The sequence below is a fragment of the Lasioglossum baleicum genome, chromosome 11 (genome assembly GCF_051020765.1).
Source record: "Lasioglossum baleicum chromosome 11, iyLasBale1, whole genome shotgun sequence".
Taxonomy (NCBI): domain Eukaryota; kingdom Metazoa; phylum Arthropoda; class Insecta; order Hymenoptera; family Halictidae; genus Lasioglossum; species Lasioglossum baleicum.
In genome coordinates, this window is record NC_134939.1 from 17,702,758 (window position 1) to 17,722,353 (window position 19,596).

The window sequence follows — 19,596 nt, forward strand, 5'->3', positions numbered from 1 at the left end:
GCGATACGAAAAATACGAGACACGGTTATTTACTTGTTCTCTATGATCGACGTTGTAATCACCTGTTGGCTTGTTAGAAATAAACCATGCCGCTGCAGAAGTGCATCGTTGCACCGTTCCCGGTAAGAATTCGTTTGATCGTTTTGCGCAGACACACGTAGTTCGTTACGTGACGCGACTTTCTTCGCGGGATCCATCCGTTCTTGCTCCAATTACATTCCATCAACGGATGATCGGGGCTCTCCTGGCTAATGTCGCAGGTGTTTCTCGAAGGATGATGTTGGATGTCTTCATAACGACGACCTGTTTGCGAAACGAATGTATCGATTGGTCCCTTTATCCGAGTAATCGTCGCGTTACCGTCGCATTACCGTCGCATTATGGAACTGGGTAACGAGAATTGTTGCGTTCGGATGCATCTCAAGTTGTGCCCCTTGCATTAATTAACCTGCCACGCCAGAACTCGACGACGCGACGTCTCTTTCAGAGACGCGACGCGCGACGGCTGGAGGAACTTGTGCAGAAATCGATGGGAGGTCAGACCAATTGCTAATCGACGCTCGAAGCTATTATCACTTCTAATCACTGCGATCGTAAAATAAACGAGGAGTTGAATGCACAGGCAATTAAGGGGGTAAACTCTTGTTTCTAACAATAAGATTGCGCCTTCTCATTTCTCTGTAATGCAAAGATGCGGTACACCCTTTAAAACAGAATAACTATTTTATGATTGTACCAAACGCGCGCGACCTGATGTTTTGCAAGCAATTAGAATTAGCATTGGTTTACTAAATGATGTGCAAACAAAATTTTCCAAAAAATTATAATTTACAAGGTTACATGCAAAACCTGTTTTCGATTATAGTACTCACAATCAGAGGGGACAGTCGAGTGCAAAGTGTTGACTCGCGTCCTAGATATTGCAAAAATCAGTGGCGATATCGAACGATTAGGAAACAGATGACTAATCCGCTCGATCGCTGTCTCCAATGTTCGTTAAAGGAATCTGAACGATGGACGAGCGGATTTCGCATACATTTGAATACATTTGAATGTGCGAGCGATGTCTGCAGCATGCAGAACGTTCCGAATACGGTTTTAATCGTTTAATGTCTAGATCGCCTTGAGCGGTGCTCGAAATCCGTGAAATCAATTGGATCATCCGATTGAGAATTCTTTATATCATTTCCGAATTTTTTGTCGCGAATGCAAATGTTCGGTCTTCGAACCTTGTATTATTCCTGAAGGTCCGGTCCGGTCCGGTCCTGTCCCGCCGATCTACATAAACCCGATAGCGCTCGATAAATTCAAGTCTCACGATGATGTCTGCAAATTCCAGGTCGACGATCAGAAAACGCTGACCACTAGGGATCGTGGGGCTCTGAGGTTCAACGCTAGATCTCCGGAAGACGCGACTACCAGCTTGCCATCCGCGAGATCGAAATCGTCGCGGGACAGGTCACCGCAGTCGAGGACACCGTTGCACGAGAGACACGACGATGGAACGAGCAACACCGAGACGAGGTACGAGTCCAGCAAACGCTCCAACTTCCGATCGAAGACAGCTGAGAGAAACGTCTCCGGTGACGCGACGAACAGCTCCAGGAGGAATTTGTCGAAGAGCATCGACGAAGTTAGGAAAGGGGAGCCGGTGATCAACAGGAGGAGCGGGAAACGATACTCGTCGACCGAGAGCAGCGAGCTGACGAGTGCGAAAGAGGAGCAGAGCGTCGCTTCAAATCCTCTGAGAGACTCAACTAAAAGACCATCCACGAGGACAGCTCACTACGAAGTCACCGAGAGATTGATAGACAACAGCGGACCTTCCGTCTTCACAGCGACCACGGAATCATCGAGATCCAGGACGGGGAGGAAGATCCAGACGACTTTCGCGTCGAGGGACTTCAAGACTCAGATACCAGCGTCCAGGAGGTATACCAACAAGAACGCGGAGGATGCTGAAACAAGCACAGCCTCGTTGCGAAGATCAGAGGGTAGAAGATCGACCACTGAACGGATCGAGAGAGGCACCAGATCGGGTAGATCGAAGCTGAGCAACAAGGACAGCACCTCGATCACTCGCAAGAGCCAGGATGCTATTCTCTCCGAGTCCGAAAGCGTCAGAGTCGATGTTCCTCTGACGGTAGACAGCACAGCGAGTCCCAACATCGAATCCAGCACAGTTTTTGGCGCTGTTTCGCAGCAAACTGCTACGATCCCTCAAATTGGCAAGAGATCGGATACCAAGGAGTCTAGAGCTGGTTCCAGAAGAGGAACGGAGAGACCCAAGAGCCGTGGAAGATCTATCTCATCAGATTCCGTAGCTCCACCTTCCAGGAGTTCTAGGAGAGGACCTTCCAAGTTCAATGATCTCGGTACCACGGAAGCTGGCGAGCAGAACGCTGCCTGGAAGAAGAACACGATCTCCAGGGATCGGTCTAGGGGACCGGAAGCTAAAAAGGAGAGAGCTAGATCGAGGAACAGGAATTTCGAGAACGCAGTGACACCGTCGTCTTTCGATGCTAAACGAAAGGCGACTGGAGAGAGGAACTTTACGGAAAGAAGGGCTAGAGTCTCCGAGAGCACGACCACCAGGTCTGTGGAGCACCGTGGGCAGGACCAAGATGGACGCAGGGGAAGGAACAGGTCCAGGGTGAACGCTACCACACCGGTTGCTTCGGGTAAGTAAAAGGTCTTCTCGATGAGAACGATAGAACTTTTTCAATTGAAATAAAATGAAAAGTACAATGTACATTCGAAATGGCGTTTTATACATGAAATACAATACAATCGTATAAATGTCCACCACGATTGCGTCCGGTGAAGTGAATACGACAAACCCAATTTTCGATGACGCTGGCACATAAATTAGGTCGTGCCTCACCGATAACACGAATTATGTTTGCTTTAAGCTCGTTAACAGTTTGCGATTTATTCGAATAAACGAGAGACTTGACATGACCCCACAAGAAACAGTCTAATGGCGTCAAGTCGCAAGATCTTGGAGGTGAATTGACAGCCGCAATAATACCATCGAATATATTATACTTGAAAATAAAGTTCTATCGAATTCAAAGCTCTCTTATCGATAGACCCTTCAGCTGATCGGTAGATTGCGATCCTTTCGGCACAGATTGGTCCACTCGTGAGGATTTTACTAATACCTTGTAATTGCATCTTTGAAACAGACATCACGCCAACAGCTTCGCCCGAGACGACAGTGGTCACCGAGGTCCTGACAACCTCCACCGACTCGGAATCATCTCAGTATCCCTCTAGTGCCACACCCAGTCCTTCAACTTCGACTACCGCGAGTCCAAGGACGTTGACAACGACAGCAAGGTCCTCTTCGACTACCGAAGGCCGAAATAGAGGGCGAGCCAGACCTGGTCAGGGAAGAGCGCAGCCGAAAGAGGATTTCTTCAACCACGGCCTAGGATTCAGGGGTCGCAAGCCTTCCACCGAAGGACCACCAGGTACCAACGACACTAGAAGACCAACTCCACCGAGAAACGACTCTCAGTCACATGGAAACCCAGGATGGACTCTCAGGCGACGACCAAGCAACGCCAACGGTTCCGAGGTAGCTCCCAGGACAATAGTTCCTACCGTCAGGGATCAGACGAACGAAGTGATCCCATCGAGCGAACAATCGACGAGCACCGAAATCATAACGACGATAGAAAGTTCGACGAGGAGAGCTTTCAAGAAGCCACAGTCGAGCACCGAGGAGAGCACTGCAGTGGACGGCTCGACCACCAAAAGCCCCAGAAGAGGAAGCAAGTCCTTCGGGTTCGGCAAGTCCTCCGCGGAGTCCGAGGAGAGCGATAATTACCCGCCCGATTTCAAAGCCAGGCTCTCGCAGCTGGTGAGTTCCTCCGGCTCTTAATTGCGCTTGAGGGGGCTGTTTCGCGTAAACACGGTCAACAATCGATTTGTTCTTCTTTAGAAATATAATAGTTTGATCTATAATTGACTACATAATTCTTCAGCGTTCAGATTACAAACTATTACCGGTGAAATTATAACGAAAATTAAAAAGATTTAAGGCCACCAGTGCACCAGGTTTCACCTTAACAAGATAATCAAAAAAAGAATGAAATTTTTATTTGGCTCGTGTGTCTTGCAATCAATGCAAACACTTTTCATTTTGCATAAAGATCCGCAGTCCAGTTATAACTGCAAAAGCAAACGCGGTTGTTCGACGAGGAAGTTGTTAATACAAGGAGAAGCCTCTTCGTATAGAAGCTGCTATACTTGGAAGAATATAAGAATCTTCGTTTACGCGAGACTGCCCGCTTAAGTTGGTTCGATCGTGAAGCAGCAAAATGTTCGATCCATAGCTGTCGATCGACGCGTGGTCGATCGGTAGATTGTTTGGATTACGTTAACCGAGAAGTATGCTTTCAGAAGATCACGAATATGAAATCACCAGCCCCGAAAACCGTCCCTAGACCACCATTGGAGGTAAGAGTCCACAGCGATCATCCTGCTCAGCTAACAGCATCCGAACAAGTCTCTCTTAATCACTGTTTAATTGGTCGTAACATTTCCATGCTTCCACACTCTAGTTGAACGATATATTCTGGTTTACGTTTAGAACACGAATACTTAACACGGACATAACCACACTGACACTCCTCGCGGAAGTATTGATCGAATTTGGTAAAATGAACGTACAATAACGGTGAATCTCTAATATCGAGAACAGTTTAATCAGCATGCACACGTATAACAAACACAACCGACATGTATATGTATATGTTCGACAAACTCTGACGAAAAATATGATGGAAAGACTGTGGAATATAATTAGCGGGTAGGAAAAAGCGACGAACTTGTTGAAGATCGATAACGAATTCGTGTAGGATCCACAGACGAGTGTCTTCGGTCGACGATCGAGGACCAACTCGAGGCTGATCGAGTCCGACGACCTCGATACCTCAGCCGCAGGAAATCGATTTTTCACGGATCAAAGTTTTCTAGAGCACCCTCTAACGTTGATAAATGCCAGAGGATTGAGACGCGTAAGGCTCACCTGCAAATTATCATTTTCTGTATTATCGCGTGTACGCTTCTCTGTCTCCGCCCCTCCTTTGTCCGGTGCGTTCTTGACTGAGCTTCCATTCAGCTTTCCTTAGTGAAACCGACGTTTATACGACGCTCGGCTCCTCCCAACAGCTTATCATCATTCTCGACGCGCTTGCGAGCTTCGAAGTTCGTTTGATACACTTTGAGAAGACACTTGAGACACTTTGAAACCAAGCATTCCTCGATTTTCTGTCACACAGAAGATTGAAATTGATCATTTCATCTAAGAACACGTAGAGCCAATCATTCTCTCTCAAATACCCGTCAAAGAACATTCATCGGAGCAGAGTCCTTGTTCTATTACTTTGTGCGTTGTGGAACCTAATCAGAGTCAATGAAGATGGTACGTTCAGGAACGAGTGGGTGACGGATAAGAAACCATGAATGCGTTTTGCTTGGCAGCAGCATCATTAACGACCACTCGAGACTGGACAATGATGCGCGATTAACAATTAAAGAGAAAAGGCGGTCAGTGGAATGGGGTTTTTTTTATATTTTAATTTCTGGTGGTTGTGGTGGATCGTCGATCCCGTTTCGGATGATTCTGGACAAATCTTGAAACGTCATCGTGGTGTTCAGCATGCATCGACGATATCGTCTACTTCCAAACAAGACTGGACAGAACGATATCCTAACTTGAGGAGTCGACGGATCCTCGACGAGGAGTTCTCTCAAGGTCTGAAACAGGATAGGACGATAGGAAATCTTCGAGGAGAAATTTCGATCGACCTTGCTCTTCCTGTAAATCGAAACTGTTTATCGTCCGTCGTCTTTCACTTACCAAGGAGGCCCAGTTACGTTTACCGTGTGTGAACTCTCTTTCTCTCTCTCTCTCTCTCTCTCTCTCTCTCTCTCTCTCTCTCTCTCTCTCTCTCTCCCCCTCCCGGTTTCTCGCGTGTGCGAGAGACCGGTAAACTGGTTTTCGATTTTCGTTCGATTGCTTTTGTTTCGGCAGATCGCCGCCGCGGAGAAAGTGAAGGCCCGTTTGACCTACCTGCACGTAATCTGTTTTGATTGATCCTTCTCTCGGCCGTTCTTCCAGCTCGCAGCCTCGACGATATCCTACAAATGGAAGAAATGCAATTATGCTAATAATTAGACTGCGGGTCTTTGTGCATTTACAAAGAAATTGGTTGGGTGGAATGTAAAACGGTAAAAGATTAGAAACATTTCAGAATTTTGTCAAGTTGTTTGTAGTGTAACAAAGTCGTTAAAAACATCTTTTAAACAATGTATATTTTTTGTATGGCTATATTTATGTATTTGAATGCTTAACTATTGATTACAAACGAATCAAATTTGATTCCGATTGAAAAGAAAGGCGTAACATTCATTTTTATTAGGGTTTGTTTAAAATCTTCATGACGAGCGTGACTCGTTAAAATACGGCAAGGGGTTAAGGGATGAAATCAATTTTTATTTTATTGCTGCTGCTCTCACAATCGATGCAGAACATTTTTATTTTGCATAAAGATCTGCGGTTTACTAATAATGAAATATTCCAACTTTGGAGTCTCTCGCGCACAGGGTTGACGCGAAAATTGTCTCCTCGTAAAAAGTCAGCAATCGCGAGAAGATTGTCAGCAGATCCCACTTAAACACAGTAATGATTGAAATTCTTGGATCGCAAAGAGCTGAGAGGAGACATTCGGGGAATCAGATGTTTAATGTCGTACGTGAGATCTATTGCGTACCGTTCTCAAATGACAGAGGTTCGGCGATAGTTGTAACGTTCGTGACGAGAGTTTCCAAGACGGCAGGGAAAGGAAATGAAAGGTGATTTTTCGCGAAGCCGATCGTGGGTCTTGTAGGACGATATGTAGGACCTTATCTCTGGTCCAAATTACGTAAAGCTAAACGGTCTTCCGCTTTGTAATTGCAGGGATATCGATTTCTTCGAAAGGATACGCTTCCTCTTCAATTAACATTACGAGTGGAGGCTTCTTACCGGTGTCTTTCTATCGCTTTCGTAAACACCTCGTTTACGAAAAAAATAGGGGTACTGAAGTTTAGCACAACTTTCGATCGTTTAGGGTCTCCGCAGATTCCACATAGAGTCACGAATACACGACAGCCACGCCACGTCAAGTCCGTAAACAGTAAACAGGTTTTGAATCGTTGTGGAACAGAAAAAGGAAGAAAGACGTTCACAGCCTCTCTCCGTAACGAAACTAAATTATCTCACCCGTTCACCGCAGCTAATCGCTTGATCGACGCTTTTTTAAATACCGACTGAAAATCTACATTCTTTTTTTTTGTTGTTACGCTCCCAGTACGCTGGGAGGAGCATAGTAAACGCAACCATTGTAGTATGATTAAATAGAGAACGCTTCGGCAGCCTCGGGCTTGTCACGTCGATTAGTTTTCTATGTCACTGTCTCTCCTCTATCGTTGATGTATCGTTCACTTGGCCTCTCGTGCAACGATTCTTCCGCACCGTCGCACCGCCGCGCCGCGCGATCCTCTTCCCGGCCAGAGATGTATAACAACAGTGAATTATTAAACCTTTCAGTTGTTGTCCAGTTCCGTGAAATCGTGGCTCGAGCTCGTTACGAGCCAAATGGCAGCCTGGATCGTCTCGTTTCTGCGGTTCCTCAGGCTTCTCTTCTTCATGTAGGAAAGCCCCGTCGCGACGTTTTGCCTTCTCCTCTTCCCCGTGGTCAGTGTACGATCGTTAATTGCGACTCGTCGCGTGGTAAGCTTAGCGAGCGACCTTGAGAACGTCTACTCCCGTCGACGGAGATCTCGTCGAGACCGTGGCACACTAACAGAGCCCTCCCCGCTGCTCGAGCTTGCGGAGCCGGCTTTAGTCTCGCCGGTTGGTCCCGACTATCTTAAAACGGAGCACTTTCAACGACCCTTTCAGGTGAAGAAATCGGCCTCGACCACGGCACTGTTCGCCGAGAGATCGAGGCTCAAGCTGGACCTGGCTAGGAGGTTAGTGAAGCCAGAGTTGAACATCGAGGAGAATGATCTCGACGCAACCACGGCCTCCTCCTCTTTCAGCAAACCGAAACCGATACCGAAACCGACCGACGAGACGAGCAAGGTGCCCGAGTTTCCCAAGCCTGGTCTACCGGGTCGCAGAGGTTCCACGGAGAGCTCGCGGGAAGATGACAAGTCCTCGAAACTCTCCAGACCAAGAAAGTACCCCGAGGATCCCGCGAAGATCGCTTCGAGACCGACCGCCACCAAGAAAGGAAAGATCATAGCCGAGAGAATGGTTACCTCGATCTCGGTCGAGGAGAGGGTGGAAGAGACCACCAAACCTTTCGGCGTCACCGTCTCCACGGAGGAAACACCACCAGCTACCACCCTGGACCCGATCAAGCTCCGTTTATCCAACCGCGGTAGCAAACGGCCCAAACAAGAAGGCACAACGATCCACAAGCACGCGAAGCTCCCAATAAGAACCAACGATTCCGTCACCACCTTCAAACCGAAGAAAGGATACTCTTATCAGTCTCGTAACAGGAAGACTCAGGACCAAGCGACACCTGAACCGATCTCCGATGCGACCGCATCCTACAAGTCCCCTAAACTAGTCACCAGACAACGATTGTCGGAGGAGGATAAAGAAGAAGCGGTGATCTCGAAGAAGTCAAAGTACATCGAGAACGGTACCAAGCCCACTTTCCGGCCCAGGTACAGCAAAGGGTCGAAGGGCAGGAGCACGGTCGACAAGACCGAGTATCAAGGCACCACGATGTTGCCAATCGCTACCAGCAGGTACTCCAGGAAGAAGGCAGCCGTGAAGACTACGGAGAGCAAGGTCAAAGGGACCAGCACCGAAGGGCCAGTCAACCATACCAAGAAACTAGAGTTCAGACCCAGGACTGCTACCTACAGAAGGCACTCCGACGTACCAACTACCGTCGTCGAGTCCACCACCAAGATCGAGACCACAGGAGTCGCCATCACTCCGCGTTCACCAAAGTATACGCCAACGCTGAGGACCTCCACGTCGCCGGCTCCATCGGTATCGCAGGAACCGCAGCTGAACCTGATGATCGCCAACGATACTCGGCAGGCGAACGATACTGGCATTACCGGCAGCAGCAACGGAGACAGCGGCAACACGAACGTCTTCAACCCCACCAGAACCGCGTTTATCACCGCGAACAACGCCTCGCTGCTCGAACAACTCAGAAGCACCGTCGCTCCGCTACTCAACTCCCTTGGTAACAAGTCTCCGGTCTTCTCCAGCGCCTACAGTAACGTTAACCACGCGGTAATTCATTTTTTTACTCGACGTTACCCCCTCCCCCCCCCACCTTTTTCGATATCTCAAATATTGATTTTCTCTGACATTTTAATGTACCGGAGGTAGTATTTTATTTTATTTTTTATTTTACGGTGGAATATTGTAAGGAAGTTGTTAAGCAACTATTCGTTTGAACAATACCGCAGATCACGATTAGACTGCGGATCTTTATATGGAGTGAACGATACTTTGAAGAAGATGAAAATCTTGAACTTTTTTCAAGAGATGTTTTAAATACACAGAATCCGCAGTTTAACATTTGTAGTCCTGTTGGTGGCCCATAAAAAACAATGTGGTTAACACTTGACGCGTTGAATGCAAAGTGAAGCACGCGACTCGCGCCATTTGAATAACTGCATAAACATAGACGTGCATGAGAATGCGATTCAAACGAGTAAGGTGACTTAAAAGAGGACGGTAGACGATTAACATTCCAATAGTAGTAATTGGACTGCGGATCTTTGTGCATTTATAGCAAAATTATCGAAAAATTAAAAAAATTCAACATGTCTGGCAAAGAATTTTTAGTTTGCGTGAAGATCCGCAGTCGGGTAATAATATTTCCTCCGAGAAAGTTGTGTTCCAGTGAAAGGATGGGGATTACCGCGAATTGTGCTGACATTTTTCTTGTGGATTGTTAACAGAATTCAGGTCCCAGGATCACGCCTAGTGGATCGCCACCGCGATTCAGTGCGAGATACAAGGGTGCTGAATTATTTGTCAGGAAGCAGAACAACGTGTATCAGCCCACTGTGCCATCGATCACCAGTTCGTCTACTACTCCAGTTACCCCTGTAGAGGTAAGGCCATTTGAATCTCTGATTATTTCATCGCTAATCGATCGAACCTATAATTTATTCGAAATATCTTGTCCATTTACGATTCCAGGAAAATTGGTAATTCGAACGTAAGAGAATAGATCCTCTGCTAAATTATTTTCAGTTCGGTGTGTACCTTTCACAGTGATCCAGATAGATCAACGGGATGAAAATATACTTTACTGTAACTGATTTGTCTTTTGCAATTTTTATCATAAAAAATCCGAGACCGGTTATTATTCCAGCAACATTGATATTGGTAAAAAATTACGACTGATTTAGCTTATGCAACTTTAATTTGGCAAACATTGGTATCGGTAAAAAGCTACGAGCGGAACGAGAATTAGAAAAATGAGATTGTCGAGGAAGCGAGTCGTCGTCGCGTTATATTAATAATTATGAAACGCCACGCGTGAAAGAAACGGACGATGTCGCTAATTGCGGAGGTAAGGTTACGTGGCAGAAGAAAGTCGAAGCTAACAGTGAGTCAGTGTGGTCGTTTTTTGTGTGCTTCAAAGGTTTTCACCACGAAGAGATCCGAGGAGATCGAAGCGGTCGCGCCTCCATCTTGGACCGATCGCATTGGTGTCATCGCAACCACGTCAGGAAATCTCGATTCTATCGATATAGACACAAATAATTTGCGTTGAACGAGTCATTCCTATTACACGCCGCCATACAAGCTATTAATCATTTATCAATGTCTCTTTTTATCGATTACTCTAGGAATTCATCGTTCCCGAAGAATTATTACTACGAATAATAGTCTTACGTATACTTATCTTATAATCTTTTCTTTTCAACAGTTTTTAACAACGATTAATTTCCCAGGAAATATGTATATGACTAATAATATCAACGCAATCGGTACCGATCACACAACAAACTTTACCATTGTGAATAATTCTCGGACATCCAATCTCAGTAGAATTTTACGTTTAATAAAACAGAAAAAATCAATAAAAAAAGAAAGAAGCAAACCGTAACTAATCAATTGTAATTAACGTCTAGTTCGTGATCCGTGGTATCTTGATCCTGGGTTTCCGTATATACTAATATGTACAGGCACTTACGTTGTCACTATCAACATAAACCAATATACTGTATTATACAATATTATATATACATATATACATACATACATACATATATATATACATATATATATATTACTTTGGTAATAAATGTACTGCTTTCTGGATCGCACGCGACACGCAGTTGTTCGTTCTTCTCTAAACGCGTCCATAACTATTCTACGTTGCGACAGTTACTTAACATTGACTGGATATTTGACAGAAAAAAAAGAAATGACAAGAACAGAAAGAAAGAAAGAAAACTCTCATCGCGAGGAGCATTCGCCGATTCTCTTGGCAATTTTTCAGACGATAAGTAGTTTCGACGGTTAAGGTCAGACGAGCCGGTGATTCATAAAAGTATTCGCTCGTTTGTTGTAGCGCGAGTTCATTAATCAGAATTTCTTTTTTCTCCGTTTATCGATACACCGTCCGCGAACTTGTATGCGTTTAATAAATGTTACGGGCGACTGTGGCCCAGAGGAACGAATTAATATGTTCGTTCGAATTTTTCGTAACGGTAGACCTCGCTTTCTAGCGGAGTCGCATTCCGATTGCATAGGTATATTTTCGTGATCGTTTCACGGTGTTCCACGCGGTTACGAGTGAAAGTAAGTGGATGCTGCATAATATGCGTGTCCATTAAAACTACCTTAAAGTCATCTGGGACACGTGGGTGGATCGGGATCGTTTTCAACCGGCGAAGAAACAACGAAACTTGATTCAGGATCGCGAACGTATCCTTTGTCGATTGTTTGTCGACTTCTTCCGCGAAACGAATAAAGTAGTCAATGATCCGATAAAATCATATTTCTATAACAATTCGAATAAATGTATAGAAATCGCGTTGGAAAAATTTTCAAAGAATTTCGAAGCAGTCGAGTGTTCCAGTCGAGTTCTAACATTCCGATAAAACACGCATCGCTGGAGACCTCTATGAGAGAGAATCAACAGCTGTGAGAAATTCCGATTAAGCCGAAAAAAATCAAAGTGAGCGGTCGACCAGTCTCTATTGCCAGTATCAACGAGCCCCTGCTCGAAGAACGAGTTTCTAGCTCGCACCTGTGTTTCTCGGTGCACATTAAAGCAGTCTCGGTTTTCCTCTTCTTTACGTAGTTCATATCGCTGCCAAGAGATGGTGTATGCTCATTCGATAGACGAGTTTGCTCCGAGCTGCCTCTGTAATTGATAGCGATGTGCAAGATCCCGTCCCGACCCGGTCTCGCACACCACTAGTAATTGATACAGACTACGGACCAAGTGCTCTGTAACATTTTCACGCGATTAACCGTTATTAAATCTTCGACAGAACTTTCCGAGAACGAACACCGTGTACACTCGCGTCCATTGTCCAGCCGTGTAAATACACCGATGCACCGAAGATTCCGAAACTGTACATAGAATAAGCTCCGAGTCCCGAGGCCACCCGGCACCGTGTCATGTACAGCACCCACCAGCACGCACTAAATTTCTGATTCTAGAACTCCGGTTCGGCACCGCCTGTCGAAGTCTCGAGCCCCGGGGAACCGCGATTCTTGACCCTCTATCAGGCACTGGAGTCTGTTAGCATCAGGGACGAACAGTTACAGGGTGCACAGCAGCCAGTACAAGTTAACGGGGTCCCCCAGGTAGACGCTAGAGTCGCTAACGACCCTGTCGATAACGCCGTCGGAAATACTCCTAACAATGACACCACAAGTCCCGCGGTATCGACCACCACCGGTCCGCAGACCCCAGACACGACCACAGTTCAGGATATCACCTTATCCCCGAGATTAGGCGAGGAGACAACGAGTTCCACCACTCCCGCGGCTACCACAGCAGCCCCCGAAAGCCTTTCGACGACCGAGCTACCCTCCACTGCCTCGGAACCGCCCTCCAGTACCGAACAAACCTCCACGAGCACGGTATCTTCCTCCGGTACCGATCAGACAAGCACAGAGCCGTCCTCCACCACGGAACAGGTTCCCACCAGCACAGAACCGTCCACAATGTCCACGCAATCCGAGCAACCCACTACCGAGTTGTCCCCGACGACCACGGAACCCTCGTCAGCTGCAACCCCATTGGACGATAGAGTGTTGGCCAGGATCCTAGGGAACATTGTCACTTCCAGACCACTCGGCGGTCCCACTACTGCCGCGTACCTGGCTCAGAGTCCCAGCACAGAGCTCTACGGCAGGGTACCAACCACCCTTCCAACAGAATCCCCTTCTACAACCGAAACCACCACAGCTCCAAGCACCACTGTTGCAACCACCACGATTGAAAGCACCACAGTCGTAAGCACCACTTCGGAGAACCCGGAGAGCAACACCATACAACTGTCAGAGACGACATCTACCCAGCCTAGCGCGACGGAAGCCACCACCACGGAGGCAGAGTCGAATAACTTGATCGACGTGGAGACCACCACCGCGACGATCGCGGTGACTACGATTAGAAACAGGTTGATAGACTTCGCGCAGGATATCTTGTCCCGTCTGCAAGCGACTCTGAACACGACCACGATTCCTCCGCAAGACGCCACCACCACGATACCCCCGGCAACGGAGATATCGAACGTGATACTGGACTCGGGAAGCAGGAAGAACAGTCTGGAGGTTCTGGCCCAGCTGAGGGGCACCGAATCGACGACCACCACCGAAGTTACCGGACAGCCGGACGCGTCGACGACAACCGAGGCACAGAGCGCAGTAGGTTCAATAAATACCCAGGCAGCCGGCGCGCAGGATCAAACCGACCCGGTGACCACACCAATTCCAACAACAACGACACAAGACCCCCGAACAACCGTGTCGGACGATTCCGTCTCGCCGGAAACAACCACCCAGGTGGTTACGTCCACCTCTGACACGCTACTAACCGAATTAATGTCCATTGCCAAGACACTCTTATCGGAGCACACGAACGAGACCGGACAGTCCGTTCAGAGCCCCAACGACACTGCCCAAGCCGCAGAACCGACGTCGATAGCCCCGGATAATGCGACAGAGACCCCCGAGTCGACGACGATCATCGCCACGCCGGAATTAACCACTGTATCCGTTGACCCCTCCCAGAACGAAGTGGATCCCGCGGAATCCACATCCACGACCGCTTTTTTGCCCGCAGAGAGTTCCTCGGACTTGCCCACGACCCTGTCGAGTAACGTACCCGACAGCGAAGCGGAGACCGTGCGGACGAACCAAACGTTAGAATCCCGTGCGGAGAACATAATCGAGTCCACCGCACAGACAACGGTCGCGCAAACCTCCGACGCAAAGCTCATGGAACTAACAACGAACGCGTACGACCCGACGACGCGGCCCGGTTCGATCGCGACGACAGAGACCCAAACTCCATCCGGACCGGTCACGGAAGTAGCTTCCACGGAGAGTGTAGCACCATTAACCGGGTCCTCGACGACCCAGCCGCCTGGTGTAGACGCTAGCACTAACCAACCCGAGATAACTGCCACGGTTACGGTTCCCGAAACTATCCTATCCCGTGTAAATACGGTTACCAGTACACCGGCTACACCGTCGACGTCCTCCGAGTCGAGCACCGAGCAAACCACGGTGGCTGACGCTATGTCGACGACCCCGCTCAATGTTAATCCGATGGATGTCGCTGAGTCTACTACTACTACTACTACTACTACTAACCAACAACAGACCCCTCTAACATCCACCACGATGGCCTCGACCGAGGCCACCACTAACACGCCCGAACAAACGACAAACTTGTCCCAAACGACCCCGAGCCTCGAGAACGAAACTCCAACTGTTGCCCGTTTCCAGGATACGACATCAGCAACCGCCCAAGGGACGGCAGGTTCGGGAATCGGCCAAACCACCGAGATCACACCCACGATCACCTTCTCAGTGCCATCATCTCCTCAATCCTCCTCCTCTTCTTCTTCTTCTTCTTCATCTTCATCTTCATCCCCTTCTTCCACCGTTACAACCGCATCGGCTTCGACAGTGACGACCACGACAGAGACATCGACGCCGACAGAATCTAGAACAACGACGACGATGCCCGGCAGAACGGAGGTCTTCACTGTGACGCCGATGACCGAGACGACTGTCACCACCGTCGACATAAACGAGAACCTCGTGTCGACCGAGGGAACGCCGGGAACCATCGCGACTACAGCTGGAAGTATGAACGGGATCGCGAACGGTGCTCCTGTAAACGCTAGCGTTGCTATCGGCGCTAGAATAAGCGAATTGTCCGGAGGAGCCATGCCAGCAGCGAGTCCCACCGTGCCGTATTTGGGACGGTTCGGGGCCAGTCGAATGACACCAGCGCCTCGTTTCAGTCCGAGTTCGACTACCAGGGCTCCGCTACGAGATTACTTGATCTACGGGATCTATCCGAACAAAACAATCGTTCGGAAACGGCCGGAGGACAACCTGATCGATGCCAGGAACGTGGACAGCCCGTACGTGATATTCGGTATCTTCCCGGATGGCAGGCTGGTCCGGAAATTCCCGAACGGGACGATTATACCGGACCCACCTAGGAACCCGGTCGAGGTTGTGTTCTCACTTAGCACTTCCACTACCACTAACAGGCCACCGCCCAGACCGTATTATAACCAGGCTAACCAAGGCGCTTACAATCGTTATCAAGGCCCGGTGTACAGTAATAACCGTAGACCTGAGCCGATGGGAAACGTCCAAAGCCCTGGCACCGTTGATCTTGGCCTTACTGGTAACGCGATCGTCGGCCCCGATGGAGGTGGACCCGATCTCACGGGCCCTCTTGGTACCCCTCCTGCTAGTGTACCGACCGCCAACCAAATGGTATCTCTTATTCCATCTGTTCATCAACGATCGTTCAAAGCCGTCCGAGAGAAATTCGTTCCCGAGAACGAATCGTTTTCTAGCTCTCGGGTTTTTCACTTTGATTTTCTTTCTGTGTCGTTGCTGCGTCAAACTACGTCCCATGCAAAAACCTGCATACATTTTTCAGTTTGAATTTCTGCTTCACAGAGAATGAGAAACCCTGTATTCTCGCTACTGGATAAATATCGATGACCACGATGAACATTACGTTGAATTATGGTTTTTCGATTAGCCTGTCTCCGCCCAGGCCCAGGGCACGTTGTTCGCTTCAGGAACGGCACAGGCCACTCGCACCTTGTTTAACGCTTTGGTTTCGTTGAAGTAGTACTTTTTGGTCGAGTAATAAACTAATTTTCCGATGTCGTGACGATTAATTGTCTTGTGAAAATTCTGTAGAAACCGTCGCGACATGATTGAGACCGTCTCTTTTCATCATCTTTCTTTTCGAATATTTTTTTCTCGTTCTCTCTCACTTGTCAGTTTTCTCGCGCGCTCGCGATTCGAAAGAATTTATCAAATGCCAACGCTCGATCGGAGAATTGTATATGTATATGTATATAAGTTCACTGTACATAATTTGAAATTTGTGTAAATAGTATGTGTGCCGCACGTTTCGAGTTTATACATGCACCCATATGCACATCGAGAATGCACTGAATTTTTGTCATGGAAATTATTTCGAGCGAAAGAGAATCCGAGAAATGACGTACGCGCTGACAGAAGTGGTATTCGATAAACTCTTGAAAACAGAATTCCATCGATCCGTCATCGTCGTCGTTCAACCTCCGGGCCCAATGATAGATCTCTCGTGACCCGTCGAGGCACAGTGAAACTCTGATCGATTGTTCCCCGTTTTCCCACAATTTAATATTCAACGTACCGTGCGTGTGTCTTCTCCGCGACTCGGATACCTTGTGTTAAACGGTTGCATCAGCGATCGAACAGTTTCTATTTTTAATCGACCACGGTAGCCTGCGAAAAGTTTGAAAAACAATCGAGAATACATAGAAAAAAGAAAATAGAATGAAAGTCGCCATCGCGAGAAACGCTTGGAAAATGGTGGACAGATCGAATTTTCACTGTGCAACTTGAAACGGAGCTGTATGGAAGACGCGTGTGGATCGGATTAAAGGAATTCGAATGATTTCGTACTGTTTAGGGCAATACCCCATTGAATACGCAAATGGGGACAACAACGTCGGCCGCAATGTCTGCGAATGCTGGTCGGCTGACGCCGATAGTAAGTACCGGTCGACCGCCGACCGATTCGCAGGGCGGTCGTATCGTCCAAGATCGAGAGAGGGACGAGGCCACCAGGACGAAAGAGGCCGGAGGTCAACGCAGCTCCGTGTACATCGGACAGGTAAGAAACCAAGAGAGACAGAGCATGATTTACAACGACGCTGCGGCTGATTCTTTCAGCGCTCCGTCGCGTCGCGTCGCGTCGCGTCGCGTCGTATCTCTCTCGAAAAGAACCACGAAAATAAAACATACACACAGAGAGAGAATCAGAGAGAAACAATTTCCTATCTTTCAGGACAAGTTCGTCAACTATTGGACCGACCAGGCTTCCACTGCGAACCCGCGCGTTGTCAGTGTAAATATCAATTCACTAGCTGTAAGTAAAGCTCTCCTACCAGTTATTAAATTCAAGTTTCAACGTCAGAACCCCTGAGAGTCTTAAAAAAGGATTAGTTAGGATTATGTTCTCGAAAATATTCTTGTAAAACGTTTATTCGATTCAGACTGCTAAGAACGAAGGTCCCTCGGCCTCGGTGCCGTCGTTCAACAATCTCCTCAACAATGAACCCAGTGGACGAGTCACGGCTCCCCCTGGATTCCCATGGAGGGATCCGTTGGATCAGATTTTGGGTATCACCACCTCCTCGCCGGTGATAACAGCTTCCGTCGCTTCCAACATGCTGGTCAGTACTTGTTCAACTTTTTCAGTAAATTCTACAAATTCTGTTTGAACCCTTAGCACTCGCGCTTGGAGATTCCGAGAGGCGACATTCAAAATTGCTGTACCATTATTTAAAATATTCTTTACATTATTAGTAGACCGCGGATCGTTACGCATTTATAGAAAAATTGAATAGACGAAAATCAAAATTATTGAAATACAATACTAGGTCAGGCGAAATGTTTCATTTCCGAGTTAAAATAAGCTCCGAGTGCAAAGGGTTAAGTAAGTAGCTTCACCAAAATGAATTGTTCATCTTGGTTCAAAGCATTAAATAAATATTAGTAATAATAATGAATTGTTGATCTTTCAGGACGACTCGCCAGATTCGCTGCCCACGCGTCCCATCAATCCATTCGTCGAAATTTTCACGCCGTTTAGGAGCGCGATTGCTAACTTCGTGTCCTCTACTCTGGCGCCAGCTCGCTCGTCAACAACGACAACGATGCCAACTGGTACCGCTGCTACAACGACGTCAGCCCTTCCTACAACCACTCCCAGGACTACAACGCCGCCAACCACCACGACAACCACAACAACAACCACAACAACAACGACTACAATGGCTCCGGCAACAACGAGACCACCGCCCGCTATCACGATCCAGCCGGTAACCAATACCGTGCCTCGAGTGACAATAACACCTGCCCCTACTGTCACACCTAATCCCAATTTTGTGACGCCTCCCTTCAACCTGCGGACCAACTTGTCGCCGAACGTGCAACAGCAAAACGCGTTTGGCACGACGTTCGATGACTTGGCGTTCCTCAATTCCTTGGTGAGTGACGATGACTGCATTGAAATGTTCTCTAGAAATAATGAAATTACGACTTAACGGTTCGAGTACCGCGTCTCCACAAAATGGGGGGGGGGGGGGAATGATGCCTGCATTGAAATTCTCATTTCAATTCTTAAAAATCTGAAACAATGTAATTACGACTTAACAAAATGGGAGCTCGAAAAGAAGGAATTTACTGTTTAAATGCGATCGAGCTGGAACATTGGTAATCGATGACACGTTGCGATGATTCACGCAGTTGCAGAGTAACACCAGAAGCAGCACCACCCCGAAGACTCTTACGCAAGTCGAGCAGCTGTTGGCGAACAAGGTAAGCGGTTGATTAAATAACAATGCTTATTATCGATTTAGCAATTCCCATGGAAAAATGTGATAGTCGTATTCTATGCGCGATAATTAACGTTGGAGATCGCTCGCGACAATGGATGCGATCGTTGTTCTTCGGTCGCGGAAACCAGACGCAACGAATCGGCTCGATCGTCGTCAGAGAGCCCTTTCACTGCTTCGTATGATTGTGCAATCGACATCGTTCGACTCGGTGTTAGTGTAACAAGATCCGATGACGTTTGTCAGCCGACTCGTTTCTCCGTTCAGTTTGCGGCCTACGGGAAAACCGAGAAAAATTCGGTGCGTTACCTTTGGTCACGCCCTTCTTGAAAAGATATAATAACGGATCTACGAGGATCGGGATCATGCGATCGGCCAGTCACGGTGAATGGACTGGAACAACCTTGCCGACGGCCTTCTGTGTTC

At 47.7% G+C, this 19,596-nt stretch overlaps 1 protein-coding gene across 16 annotated transcripts in view; it reads left to right on the forward strand.

Annotated features, from left to right (window-relative positions):
* Window positions 1–19,596, forward strand: part of LOC143213760 (uncharacterized) — a 45,061-nt gene that overhangs the window by 20,619 nt on the left and 4,846 nt on the right. For 2 of the 16 annotated variants that reach the window (XM_076433930.1, XM_076433931.1), the window contains exons 3-14: window positions 1,340–2,681; window positions 3,189–3,868; window positions 4,411–4,467; window positions 4,869–5,027; window positions 7,958–9,322; window positions 10,000–10,155; window positions 12,728–16,039; window positions 17,241–17,444; window positions 17,619–17,699; window positions 17,827–18,006; window positions 18,358–18,822; window positions 19,082–19,153. In XM_076433930.1, the coding sequence (XP_076290045.1) occupies window positions 1,340–2,681; window positions 3,189–3,868; window positions 4,411–4,467; window positions 4,869–5,027; window positions 7,958–9,322; window positions 10,000–10,155; window positions 12,728–16,039; window positions 17,241–17,444; window positions 17,619–17,699; window positions 17,827–18,006; window positions 18,358–18,822; window positions 19,082–19,153 (8,073 nt within the window). The remainder of the gene's footprint in view (window positions 1–1,339; window positions 2,682–3,188; window positions 3,869–4,410; window positions 4,468–4,868; window positions 5,028–7,957; window positions 9,323–9,999; window positions 10,156–12,727; window positions 16,040–17,240; window positions 17,445–17,618; window positions 17,700–17,826; window positions 18,007–18,357; window positions 18,823–19,081; window positions 19,154–19,596) is intronic. The other 14 variants (XM_076433934.1, XM_076433942.1, XM_076433933.1 and 11 more) reach the window with 14 other exon arrangements.